Genomic DNA, 14,002 nt, shown 5'->3' with positions numbered 1-14,002 from the left:
ATCTTTACAAATGTTACTACTCTTACTAGAAGTCTTTTACCCACCCCTTGCTTGACCAACTTCTGTTTTCATTTTGCTGCTTAGGTGTCAATTATGCCTCAGAAAGTGCTTCCTAATACCCTTTCATGCTCTGGCATCAGAGTCAGGGCCTCCTGCAGTATTATCACAACACCAAGCACACAGTGCTGACTTTCCTGAATTTGACTTTGGATTCTTGACAACAGGGAATGTTTATCTTTGATCCTGTTCTGTTGTTTGGCAAAGAGAAAGCACAGATAATATTTGTAATTTACCAATTAAAATGGGGTGGGAATAGTTGAGCAGAGGAAGGATGGAAACATAACAGGACAAAGTAGAATTTCCAGCAGTTCAGTTGTGACAGCCATCTAACTGGTCTTTCTCCTTCAACTCTTCCCCCGCTTACACCCTATTGCCCATGCATCAGCCATACACACACACACACACACACACACACACACACACAGATAACTTAGATTGTGTGGTTTCTCTATTCAAAACTCTAATGGCATCCCATCATTTTCAGAGAAAAGTGACAATGTGGAGAATCTTCCATTTTCTGGCCCCTGGCTATCTCTGCAATCATATCAACTATCACTCTTACTCTCCCTCACGCCAATTCAGCCACTTCTGCCTCCTTGTTCTTCCTCAGTATGCCAAACATTTTTTTTTTTCTCGGTACACAGGCCTCTCACTGTTGCGGCCTCTCCCGTTGCGGAGCACAGGCTCCGGACGCGCAGGCTCCGGACGCGCAGGCTCAGCGGCCACGGCTCACGGGCCCAGCCGCTCCGTGGCACGTGGGATCCTCCCGGACCGGGGCACGAACCCGTATCCCCTGCATCGGCAGGCGGCCTCTCAACCACTGTGCCACCAGGGAAGCCCTGCCAAACATATTTTTACCTCATCTGTGCATTTGCTTTTTCCTCTGCTGGAATGTTTTCCCCTCAGAGTCAGTCTCTTATTCCTTTACTTCATTAAGAGCTTATTCTTTTACTTCATTAAGAGCTCTGCTCAAATGTCATCTCATCAGAGAGGACTTCTCTAATCACCCTATCTAAATAGCACCCACTTACACTTGTTTATTTAAAGCACCCTGTCACATACATTTGTGCATCTTCTGCACCCTCCCCCACTAGAGTATAAGCTTGGTGAAAGCAGAGACTTTGTTTTGTTCACTGTTGTACCTCCAGCACTTAGACAATGCCTAGAACTAGAAAAAGGAAAAGAAGGTACAATGACTGTGAAGAAACAAAACAAAAAGAATATAGTTATCTATGTAGAAAGCCCCAAAGAATACACAGACATAAGAATTAATGAGTTTTAGCAAGGTTGTTGAATATAAAAATTAGCTGAAAACAGAAAATGTAGCAACTAAAAACATACCATATAAAGTAGCATCCAAAAGTGTACAGTCCCTAAGAAATATTAACAAAAGAAAACGTTTATGGAGAAAATTATAAAACTTTATTGAAAGACATTTAGAAAGCCTAAATAAATGGAGAATTATACCATGTTCATGGATTGGAAGACTCAATATTATAATTAATCTATAAATTTAATACAAATCCAATAAAAATTCCACCTTTTGTTAGTTTGATTTGGAACTTGTCAATCTAATTCTAGAAGTTATATGGAAAAGCAGTTGGCTAAGAATATAGCCAAGATACTCGAACGAAGAAAAGTTTGGTGGTGATGTTAAAGGTGGAGGTGGTATTTGTCCTGAGATATCAAGACCTTTTTCTAAAGTTGTAGTACTCAGGATTGTATAGTATTGCCACAAGGTTAGACAAATTGACCAGTGAGTCAGAATCGAAACCATCAACAGACCTCTCCCAGCTCCCCCCACCCCCGCCCCGTGCGAAAGAAACTTGATTTATGAAAAAAGCCACTATTACAGATCAGTGGGGAAAGGATGAACTTTTCAGAAAAGTTGGGACAACCAAGTGGTTGGGACAACCACTTACCATATGGAAAAAATATTATATTGAATTACTATCTCATATTTTTGCAAAAATCAGTTCAGGGAAGACTAAAGACAAATGTGAAAAGCAAAACTATAAAACTTTTACAAGGCAGTAAAGGATATCTTTATGACTTGGAGTAGGAAATGATCCCTCCCCTCCCATGAAGCCAACTTGTATCCAGCTTTATAAGATACTTTTCAAAAATAGTTACTTCCAGCAGGACATGGGTGACAATCCGTAACATCTTACAACTTTCAAACTCCCCTCTCCAAAAAGTCAGCAAAGTCTGTTGCTGCAATGAACAGGAAAGGTTTTCAGAAAGGGTGAATATTTCACATGAGGCATATAAGAGCTTTTCACAGGTCACCTCTGACATGGAGGAAAGGAACTAAAAACTCCAGGACTATTAATGAGATGATCCACAAACTACAAACAGGAATCCTGGCTCTTTTGAGCAATACCATCTTGATGTCATCACTAGAAATCCTGAGTGTTGTTACCTGACGCAGCTGATTCTAGGGGTGCCAAGGCCGCATCATGACTCTTGGTTTCAGGAAGTCAAGGATGTGTTTTTGATGGCATCAGGAAAGGAGAAGACATGAAGTTTTGCTTCCCCACACGGTAAGGCTTCTGAGCCATAGTGGCTGTCATGTGTGAATGTCGGAGAATCTCTCCTGGGAACCAAGAATAATCTTCAAATACGATAGAAAATTCTGTTTTCCCCCATTTCAATCCAGCTTCTGAAACATTCTACTAGTGGTTATTTTGCCCTTTCCACAAAAGATAACAACAAAGCGTCTTGTGTGCTAACAACATAACTTAAAAAAAAAAAATCTACGTTTTTACAAAATTTGATTTAAAAAAAATAGTATTTCAAACAGTAGAGTCACTAGAAGTACAGAGCTATCAAAAATGTATACTTCACTTGGCATCCCCGGTGCCTTCTGCTTTCTGTGACTGGACTGTGGAGGCGTCTCGGTTTTTTGCAGGGTTGTTCCCATCTTTGTTGCCTTCTGCTTTCCCCTTTCTCCCTTTGGCCAGCTTCTCTCCCTTCTTTGCAGGGGCCTTTTTTGCCCTGGGCTCTGGTTTTGGAGGGGCAGGTTTAGCAGACAACCGTGCCGATCTCCTCTGTGGCTCATCCTTCACCTTTGCTTTGTCACCTTTAGCATCTCCTTTTGCCTTTCTCTTGGGCATGGTGGCAGTAGTGCCTGGCAGATGGCTTTACCAGCCCAAGTGGTTCTTCTGTCTTCCTCACTGCTCCTAGAAAGATTTCTTTAACAAGACACAAAAAGTGTAAACCGTAAAGGAAAAGTCTGACAAATTTAACTACATTAAAATTCAAATTTGACTATATTAAAATTAGTAATTTTTATATAGCAAAAAGATGCATAAAAAGAAGATAAGTTATAAGCTGGGGAAAAGATATTCATAACACATATAACTGACAAAGGATTAGAGTCCAGAATATGTAAAGAATTCCTACAGATCTATGAGAAAAGGACAAAATGAAAATTTAAAAACAATGGGCAAAAGTGTTAATACGTACTTCTTAGAAAAAGCATGAATGGTGAATAAGCAAAAAAAAAAAAAAGGTCAACTTCATTAGTAATATGGGAATGAATATAAAAATCACAGGATATAACATTTCACATCCATCAAATTGGTGAAAACTATATTGTCTGACAATATTAAGGGCTCAGCAGATGAGGAACAATTAAAACACATACACTGCTAGGGTGTGTGTTTATATGTGTGTAGATTAGTGTGTGGCATTATTTAAAGCAATTTCACTTCTAGGTGTTTACCTGGAGGAATTCTTGGGGCTGTGCACAGGAGACCCCTACAAGAATGTTTCTAGCAACCCTGTAATTTCAAAAACCTGGAAACCATTCAGTGTCCTGCAATAGAATAGATAAATACATTTTGGTAATACCTATGCAAGGGAATACTATGCAGCAGCAGAAATGAATAGATTACAGCTATATGCAAAACCATGGACGAATCTCAAGAACATAATGTTGAGCAAAAAAGAGCGAGTTACAAGATGGATCTACAGTATGGATCCATTTATAAATGTAAAACTAAATGACTTGTTTAGGCTACAAGTAGGTAGTCAAAAAAGCAAGAGATAAATTTAAAAATCAGGACAGTAGTCACCTCAGGGAGTTAAGAAAAGGATGGTGGTTGGACAGGGCATGGGAGTTCTCTTCCTTAAACTGGAGGCGGGTGGGGAACAACACAGGGTTAATACACCATTATTCTCTATATTTTACAGAGAGTGATTTTATGTGTCTGCTCAAGAATAAAAGCCACTTTAAGAAGGTGCGCAGCCCCGAGCACAGAGTCAAGGCCACACAAATAGACGTGATTTATTTCGATTTTGGGCAATTAGGACCCAGGTCCATGGCTGGCATTCAAACACTGTGGGACTTTTTTAAAGCTCTGGGACAAAACTAGCCACTCACACCTTCTGCCCCACCCCTGAAAATGTTTCCTAGGGAATTCTGTAACCCTATGCCCTGCGCTACTCCACAATGTTTTATTTTAAGAAAAAAAAATTATTATCTTTTCTCTAAATTGCTCCAGAGTTTTGTTTTGTGTTTTTGCTCGACCTCACCATCTAGATAGAATGGGCAAACATGGTCCTTGAGCAAACTTAGATTTTTTTTTTTTTGAGCAAACTTAAAGATTTGATTTTTATGTTCTTTGGATAACAAAGGCAACCACCTGTAAATGGTGCGAAAACATCAAATTATCACTTGGTAATTTGATTATATGATAATTTCGTTATCTATTTTTCTATTTTCTATCTACTTTCATTATCTATTCTTCCCCCATTTTTCCACTATGACTAGAATTTCTGGAAATTTTGCAGTTTTCCTTTCTTCTCATGGAACAGAGGGAGATGTGAGAGTTAGTATAAAGAAGAGGGAAGAAGCCAAAGTGGGAGTGCGCCTTGAATCAGTCATTATTTCCCTTGGTACCTTGTAAGGAACTTTGGGAACAGAGATTAAAAATTGAGAGGAGAAACAGTTCTAATCTCACGTTGAACAGCAGTTCACTGAAAAGCTAATAAGGAATTAGCTGGGCCCTTCTCTTCCCTTACTGTGCTCTTGCCTTGCCTCTAAATATTCTAAATTACTGGTGGGTCCAAAAGTCCCGGTTGCCACAGAGACACCCTGCAATTCTGCTGACCCAGCCAGACCCAACCTGCTCGCTCCCAAGGACATCTTTCCCTAGACATCACATGAATTTATGCCTAGTTTACTTTCTCCCAAATGCACCACTAAAGAAATGTTTGGACAATTCTTAAAGAACAAAAGTGTTGTGTTGTTGTTGTTGTTGTTTTATCCAAAATCGAACACAATGAAGAAAAAATGTGCAAAGAAAATAATTGAGAAGGATGCCAGAGATCACAAAGGTCAACTCTGGGTATGGTAATGGTGTGCCCAGAAAGGAACAGGGAGGAAAAGACAGCTGTTCTTACCATGAAGAAAGCAATATTGAGAGATTTTTTACGGCATGAAAATCATTTGGTCTAATATTGGGTGACTTGTTTTGCGCCTGTTGCCCTAGTATATTATTAATAATGCTCCCTTTTACTCTCAAAAGTGTGCCAACTTGGACAATAAATAAGGTCACCCTAAATACTCTGCATATATTCTTAAAGGTCTTTTTGTTACCAGAGAATGAGAGAGGAAACCAAAGTGAGAGCTTCTGTTCTACGACACACCTCCCTAAACAATGGACACTCCATACCATTCTCCTTCCATCTCACTCCAAAATTGTGTTTCTTAGCCCATGTCCTGTCCTGGGAATGCTCACAGTCTGTTTCCTAGGCTCAGTCTTCATGTTGGATCCCTTGCAGTCCATCCCAAGCAGGGGAACCACGATCAGCACGTGTCAAAGGCCCAAACACAGCAGGTGACAATAAAGATAAACTCAAGGAAAAGAGGCCACTAGCTGGATTCTGGATCTGAGTATATGAATATAGATTAGTTCCTTGAAACTCACATTTAGGAAGCTTATCAGGAGAACAGGTGGCTGACCTTACAAATATAGGAGACAGATGCACAAATAATGAAAAAGGGCTGGTGGGATAAAAGGTTATTTCATTTTCATGAAGGCCAAGGAGGTCAGGGAGGGAGAGGCTCTCACCACACAGTGGTGTTAATTTAAAAGAAATTATTTGAGATGGAGAACAGGGAAGATTTTTAGGGCAATGAAATTATTCTGTATGCTACTGACTGTAATGGTGGATACATGACATTACGCACTGGACAAAACCCATAGAACTGTATACAGAGCATGGAACCCTAATGTAAATAATAATAAGAATCAGTTAACAATAATAATTTGTTAATAATAATGTATAAATATTGGCTCATCTATTGTAACAAAACTACCACACCAATGCAAGTAGTTAATAATGGAGAAAATGAGGTAGAGGGAGGAGAAATATATGAGAACTCTGTACTTTCTGCTCAATTTTTCTGTAAACCTGAAACTGTTCTAAAAAAATAAAGTCTACTAACTAAAAACAAATAAATACATTTTAAGAATTAAAAAAAGAAAAAATAATGTTAGGTAATAAAATATATAAGTCATAGGATTACAAATATTCCATCATGCATGTGAATAAAAAGAAAAATTATTAACTGGCAGATAAATCTTTTTTTTAAAGACTTTTTTTTACTTTAAAAATTTTATAGTTTTTTAAATTGAAATATAGTTGATGTGCAATATTATTTTAGTTTCAGGAGTGGCAGATAAATCTTTTAAGTAATATAACTTTTGGGAATACAGAGATTTATCAATGAGGCAAGAAATTATCAAGACAGATACTGAGGTTATTTTCCCAAGACATGGCAACAATTTTAAAAGTTGTAGGAATCTAACAATTCCCTTTTGTTAAAATAACACTTTCCAGGGCAAAATTATATTAACAGACAACAGAACAAGTTAGTGCAATTTTTGAATAACATGTCTTCATATTGTAAAGAACTGGACTGAAATTCTTGTGAAAGTCTCAGTTTAACTCTTCATTTAATGAACTTGCTGGTTTTAGGATGTGGAAAGGTATCCCTCTTAACAGCCTCAAGGGGAGAGGGAACATCCATTTCTTAGAGTTCTTTTCTTACCGATGAAGACTTGAATTTTTTTAATTTTAGAAAAAGACCTATATACTTAAATGTACTGACAGAAATAGCCTAAAAAAAAAAGACTAATAGAGAAATAAAAAGCAAACGATGTATTTCTTCTGCAATAAAAATATGCAAATGATTAGTAAGATGAGGAGATGCAGGTATGCTAAAATCTTCTGCAAAGTTAACTTCTGGGAATTCCCCAAACTGTTTCAATAATATACAAAACACACCAATCTCTGTTCCCAGAAATGGGCTGAATTTGTGTCCGTGCCCGCCCCCCCCACAAATTCATAAGTTTAAGTCCTAACCCTCAGTACCTCAGACTGTGACTGTACTGGGAGATGGGGCCTTTAAAGAGGTGATTAATGTAAAATGAGGTCTTATGGGTAGGTCTTAATCCAATATGACTAATGTCATACTGGAGATTAGGACACAGACAATACAAAGAGAGAGAGGACCATGTAAGGATACAGCAAGAAAACCAAACCTGCCACCACCTTGATCTTGGACTTCCAGCCTCCAGGACTGTGAGAATATAAATTTCTGTTATTTATGATATTCAGTCTGTGACATTTTGTTATGGCAGTCCTAGCAAACTAATACAGAAGGAAAGAGTATAAAGATCTCAATGACCTATGATGCATCTCGGATTAGATTAATTTTGATGTTTTGCCCAGCTCTCAGAATATTTTTTCCATGTTTTTTTTTTCTCTTTCATCATGAGTCTCTCTCCAGTATCCAAGGACCAAATCCCACCTCATCCAATACACACTCCCACGCCATCCCCAGCAGAGGCACATTTTAGCAACGTCCTTTCGCTCCCTTGACCGTTACTGAGCTGGGTTCCAAGGAGTTTGTTCTAATTTGGGGTCTAGTCTCAATCCCACCCCAAAGCCAGAAGGCCACCCTCTTCTCTCTGCCTCTTATTTATGGCAAGATAGTTAGCCTTGGGGCTGGAGAGAAGACTTGGAAGAAGATTACAACACCAAGCTTAGGAAGGAGAGAATAGAGGATATAGTAAAAAAAAACAAACAAATAAAAGACCCTATTCAAGGTGCAGCGCTATACAGGAGCAAGAGGTCACACAGCGTCAGCCACTCCCCAGGGCCTATTTGTTCTCCACCTTTCAAAGGAAATATCAGACAAGGTGAGCAGCCGGGAGCTTCCATTTGAGGTTAAATGAGGGAGACTGGGGGAGGAAGGGAAGGATAGTGGGAGAAGGTGAGAAAGGGCAGAGTGTCTAAAATGGTAGGGCTGCTGCTTCATCTTGCCAGAACACACCTGGTTTAAAGAGAAGGAGAGAGCCATAAGCTTCAAACAGTCACCCATCTGCAACAGGTTGGCGTGGGGCACACTCAGCTTCCCAGCTAAAGTATTCCTGCCCCTTGGCATCATAGAAAGATGGAGAGGACAAATCCCCATCACCTCCTAGGCCCAAGACCCTTGCTCCTCGCAGGGCACCACATTAACTCACCTGTATTTCTGAGTGGTATAGAGGGAATTTTATTATTTTTAAAAAAATTTTTAACATCTTTATTGGAGTATAATTGCTTTACAATGGTGTGTTAGTTTCTGCTTTATAACAAAGTGAATCAGCTAGACATATACATATGTCTCCATATCTCCTCCCTCTTGCGTCTCCCTATAGAGGGAATTTTAAATGAAAATGTATTAGACAAATTTGCACTGAGCACCTGCCAAACTTATTGTCTTGCTAACAAGGGAAACTACAAGATGATAAAAGCATTGGTGTTTCAGAGAAGGTCTGAAAATGGAGGAATAATAGGGCTGGGGAAGGGATGCCTATACAAGTTGCCTGTAAAAAAAAAAAAAAAAGGAAGGGAGGGAGGGAGGGAGGAAGAGTAAACAGTTTATTCTTGTCTTATGGCCATAAAAACATCACATTCCTGTCAGTCATTTGAGGGAATCTGGAGCGATGCGATCTGAGACACTAGGCCTTGGCTATCTCTTAGAAACAGTAATAATAATAATAATACATCTAAGAAGAAGATCCTGAGAATATACCTGAGGCTGTTTGGTGTTATATCAAGAGTTCTTTCCCAGAAAAGCATTTGATAGATCCAATTAACATGGAAGCAGGCCATGTCAGAAACAGCGGTAAGAGGCCAGACACTAGGGCACAAGTCCTGATTTTAAACAAGTGCTGCCAGTGACCTTTCTCAAGCTTCAAGGCAATACGCAAAATCCACAGTTGCCCCATTTCTTAACTTTGGGATCTTTTTTTTCTTTTTGACAGGAAGAGCAGAAGGCCAAAGCGGAGGAAGACTCGACCCTTCGGGGTCCCCTCGGGAGGGGGCACCTCGTAAGCTGGGGAGGGGAGGCGAGAAAGAACCCAGGCCAGGGCAGCCCAGCCCACCCGCCACGACCTCTTCCAGGCCACGGCCCTGCTGGCCCAAAGCTTTCAAATCCCCTCCTCGCCTCCCTTTTTTCTGCTCTTCAGTCTCTGTGGGGACTTATCCCAGAAGGGCCTGCGATCTTCACCTCCCGGCTTCCGCTTTTCCCAGAGATTCACACTCGAAGCCCAGGAGAGCCACTGCAGCTGTTCTGGAGAGTGGAAAGCAAGGTGGAAATGTCGGGGGCCCGAGGTCACCTAATCACGACGAGGGCCAGATTGCAGGAGGGTCCCAAATCTATGGAGGGCGGCGGGACTACCCCCATTTCCCGGAGACGCACGCTAAGGCCCCCAAGGTACTCACCCGAGTCTCGCGGCCGTGTGAGGGGCGCGAGGCTGCCAGCTGCGGGCCTGCCGCGCAGGTGCTCTCGGCTGGGGCAGGGCCGGCGCGGACAGTGGGCCAGCGAAGAGACGCCCGGAGCCGGGCGCTGCCGGGAACAGGAAGGCAAGGCGAGGATGCGCTTCCGGGGCTGCGGGCGTCGGGCCGCCTTGCAGAGCCGGGGACAGCCCGGTTCTCCCCCTCGCGATGCTTGTGTCCGCCTCCGGGGCCGCGGGCTCCGGACCCACCTCGAGCAGCGTCGCTTCAGCACCACAGCCTGGGGCAAGAGAGACAAGAAAAGGAGGCGTGAAGAGTTTTTAAATAAATGGAGTTTTAAAAGAAATCCACACAGGTAGGGGGGAAAAAAAAAAAGACCCTGTTTCCGCCCGGTTTCGAACCGGGGACCTTTCGCGTGTGAGGCGAACGTGATAACCACTACACTACGGAAACTCGGTGGAAAGTGTTCACGCCTGCTGATAGTTCTCCCGACAGGGCACGCCCCTCCCTCCCTCCCACTTCCTCCCTTCCCCCCCCCCCGCCCCGCCCCCCCCCGCCGCTTCGTCCCAGCAAATGTGCGTGGTTAATATGCGCGTGCGTCTTGTACCACTCTCCCAAATCAGAGAGGCCAATTGGATGCGCAAACCAAGCCCCTGCAGCGTACAGATCTGAAGCGAAATTCTTAATAATTTATTCTGGAAATGACCGGATGGGGGAGAACAAAAGAGACTTCAATCCCTTCACTATTACTTCTCAATCTGAACTTCTGGATCTTAATTTCTTCCTCATTGCTTACCAGGTTACCTCAAACCCATCCTCCAGCAGGAATGAGCTGGTGGGGCTGGGCGTGACACGGGGCCCACGCACATTTCCCAGTCTGGCTTTGGCTAGTGCCACCGCATGGCCGGACGCGGAATTTGCTCTGCAAAGGAATGATGACCCTGGCTGTGGTCAAAAGCGGGGCCTTCTCGCTCCTGAGACTTCCAGGCAAACTTCACCTTGTAATGGATTTTCTAACTCTATTGGGTTCCTCAGTGGTCGGCAGAGGAAAGAAGTAAAACGGTGGTGGGTACTCCGAGCCAGCCAGGAGTCGAACCTGGAATCTTCTGATCCGTAGTCAGACGCGTTATCCATTGCGCCACTGGCCCTGCACCTGAGCAGCCAGTAGGCGGGCATGCCTTCATCAGAAACCAGGCGGCGGCAACCGGTCCACCTTGTGGGGTCTACGCCTGGCCCTGAAAGCCCCGTCCTCCTGGCTAACTCAGACTGCAGCGCGTGGCCTCCCCAGGCGGCCAGTTCGCCTGCACGGGCCCTAGCGTCTGTGCTGCTTTTTCAGTCTGTCTGTACAGACCCTGGCATTCTCTGCCCCAGTACCATCTCTTCGTTCATGCATTCATTCATTCAACCAATATGGCACCGGAAATACAACTGTGAAGAAAACAGAGGTGATCCTTGCTCTCAAGAAGATTGCATGGACGTAGCGAAGACGATAATAAAGCACTAAATAAAATAATGGTGATAAGCACTTAGAGGAAAAAAGACCAACGGGAAAGAGAATGGAAAAGCCCAGCAGGAAAGGTTATGAACAATAAATACGGGTATCAGGGAAAAGAGCGACCTGGAACTGGGGAAATCTCCAGGGCAAAGGCATGGAGGTGGGAGCGTGCATGGGATGTTCCAGCAATGTCGAGAAGGCCAGTGCTGAGCGGAAAGGGCTAGGAGACCTCCGGGAGATGACCTCTGGCCTTGTACACCCTTGTATGGGCTTTGGCTATTACTGTGTAGGAAATTGGAAACCGTTGTAGGGTGACAATATATCTGACATTCTTTCTTGTCTCTCCTTGGGTCGTTGAAAACATTTTATTTCCAATATTTACTTAAGCAAGACTCTATGCTAAGCACCCTCACCGCATGCTGCTCCTACCTCAGGACATACATTTCAGAATTTGACACCTTTAAAAGGAGCATTTGTTTGCTTTCTCAGGAAGCGTCTCTTATGTGTGCCTTTCAGCCTGTCTATATTTCTGAGAAGGAATCATTATCTCCATGCCTGGTGAGCATCGTAGATAAGTTGAGGGCTGGGGACACACAGTTTTGAGAGCATTAACCCTCTGTGGCCCCCTTTGCCTGGCAAAACAATAAAGCTATTCATTTCTACTTCACCCCCCCAAAAAAGAACTAAGTTGAGGGCTACTAAACAGAGTAAAACTGCCTGACATTGAGAATGTACACATTGTGTTTAGAAAATCTTTGTTTTCAGTTCATAAGGTTGCAACAGCCCTTAAGAAAAATGTACATGTTCCTATTTCTGCATAAACATTAAGGTAGATCTAGTTAGGGATTTCTCCCTAGATAGTAAATAGGGGTCTTCTGACCAGATTTGGTATTATGTACCCCTAGGAACTTTGGTGGTTATGGACTTCATCACAGAATAATACTTTTAAATATAAATTAAAAAATAAATACATAAGATTTCAAGGGGAAAACAATTATATTGAAATATGTTATCAAACTATTAAAAATTTATAATATTTATGCTCCGTTATTAATGCACCAAATGATAATATCCAGCAGGAGTTCTAATAAATACTATAATTTCAAAGCAGTAATAAGCATAAATAATATTTTAAGAAATTTGCAACAATTGTAATTTTCTGTGAAAATATTTGTGATTGCCAATAGTGATAAAGTCAAAAGGACTGAAATATACTGTGCTTTGTTGCCTACATTCATAATGGAAGAAAATACAAAATTTCAGTAAGAAGTTAGTCAAAATAAAAATTTATTTTCCCATCCGAGCTTACAGACTATCCCCTCCTCATCAGAAGAAAAAGAGATTTCTGTTCTAAAGAGGAGTTTGGAAACATGAACAATTGCGCCTGAATTTTCAGAAATGAAGCTGTGTGATTAGGCAACTCAAGCTGGCTGTTCTCTGCTCTCTGTACATCCCCTGCTCTACCAGTGCCTGCTTCACCTACACCCTACTTACATGACTGACCTTCCCTCTTAATTGTAGAGCCAAATCAGTAAATGCCTACTTACTCACCCGGGGCCCCAGCTACTGATTGTTCTAATCTTTAGATCAGAACATCTCCACCAAGATAGCTTATCAAAGGGGTGGTGAGGGGTATGCTCTTCAGCTGGTTTCCCTGGTAACCCATGAGCTAACCCGATGTCAATTCCCCATATAACTGGTAACCTCCCTCTTCCCCTGGGAGCGAAGGCTACTGCCAAGTACCGAACACGGTGGGGTGTCACTCCAGGACCTGGCTTCAGATGTGTAAGATCCCCCATCCATTAAACCACTGATGTCTCTGTAGCTGACTCTGAGCTCTTTCTTCCGGTCTTGAGGTGGGGCAAGTACAGGGCTTGCAGGCCTGTGGGGTGCAGCTCAACAGAAGCAAACTGAGGTACCTCTTGATTCTATTTTATCCTCATCACATACCCAGGATGGGAAGGCCAGATTCCAGGGCATCCCTGGAAGTCACAGGTCCCATCTTGCACCTCTAAAATGGGTTTCAACCCAGCTAGCTGGAGGCCATGCTCACATCTGCTCTCCTCATGTCTGCAAAGACCTCCCTTTGTTTTGAAGGGTTTTTTTTTTGTTTTTGTTTTGCCTTGAAGGTTTTGAAAGCTTCTTTTGGCGGCCTCAGATTTCTCTGCTCATGCTCTGACATGAGCTGAGGCATGCTTTCATTTTGTTTTTAGATATCTTTCTACTGGGACTTCTTTTCTGAGAGTTCCAGTTTCCAGCTTCCAGTCTTTTCTTCAGTAGTTGTTCCAGTCAGAGAAAGAGAAACAGAGTCCAGAAAAAACAGAACCAGTAGGAAAATATACATGTATTTCTAGGAGTTGGCTTACATGACTGTGGGGCCTGGGAAGTCTGAAATCTGTAGTGTAGGCTGGCAGTCTAGAAAATCTCAGGCAGGAGCTGATGCTACAGTCTTGAGACAGAATTTCTTCTTTCTTAGGAAAACCTCCATTTTGCTCTTAAAGTCTTTAACTTGTTGGATAAGGCCCACTCACATTACTGAGGATAATCTCTTACTTATAGTCAACTAATTGTAGAAGTTAACCACACAAAAATACCTTCACAGCAACATCTAGATTAATGTTTAATTGAATAACTGGGCTCTATAGACTA

The 14,002-nt window shown here is 42.3% G+C and overlaps 1 protein-coding gene and 2 non-coding genes across 4 annotated transcripts; all 3 read right to left on the bottom strand.

Moving 5' to 3' along the window:
• Window positions 1-1,628: 1,628 nt before the first annotated feature.
• Window positions 1,629-10,254, bottom strand: HMGN4 (high mobility group nucleosomal binding domain 4). 2 transcript variants are annotated; one of them, XM_027128611.1, is made up of 3 exons: window positions 9,847-10,252; window positions 3,788-3,880; window positions 1,629-3,254 (listed from the first exon to the last, which is right to left on the bottom strand). In XM_027128611.1, exon 3 carries the CDS (start codon window positions 3,174-3,176, stop codon window positions 2,904-2,906), a length of 273 nt encoding a protein of 90 aa, XP_026984412.1. In that variant the 5' UTR covers window positions 3,177-3,254; window positions 3,788-3,880; window positions 9,847-10,252; the 3' UTR covers window positions 1,629-2,903. The 2 variants fall into 2 exon arrangements, with proteins under 2 accessions (XP_026984412.1, XP_026984413.1); XM_027128612.1 differs by lacking the exon at window positions 3,788-3,880 and having other exon boundaries at window positions 9,847-10,254.
• TRNAV-CAC (transfer RNA valine (anticodon CAC)) lies at window positions 10,239-10,311 on the bottom strand. The gene has a single exon. It is a non-coding gene; the product is annotated as a tRNA-Val (tRNA).
• A 622-nt stretch (window positions 10,312-10,933) lies between these two features.
• Window positions 10,934-11,006, bottom strand: TRNAR-ACG (transfer RNA arginine (anticodon ACG)). Its single transcript has one exon. It is a non-coding gene; the product is annotated as a tRNA-Arg (tRNA).
• Between the last annotated feature and the right edge of the window lie 2,996 nt (window positions 11,007-14,002).

The sequence above is a fragment of the Aethalodelphis obliquidens genome, unplaced genomic scaffold (assembly GCF_003676395.1).
Source record: "Aethalodelphis obliquidens isolate GAN/ISIS:26980383/991018 unplaced genomic scaffold, ASM367639v1 scaffold34, whole genome shotgun sequence".
Lineage (NCBI taxonomy): Eukaryota > Metazoa > Chordata > Mammalia > Artiodactyla > Delphinidae > Aethalodelphis > Aethalodelphis obliquidens.
This window is presented reverse-complemented; position numbering and strand designations above follow the sequence as displayed.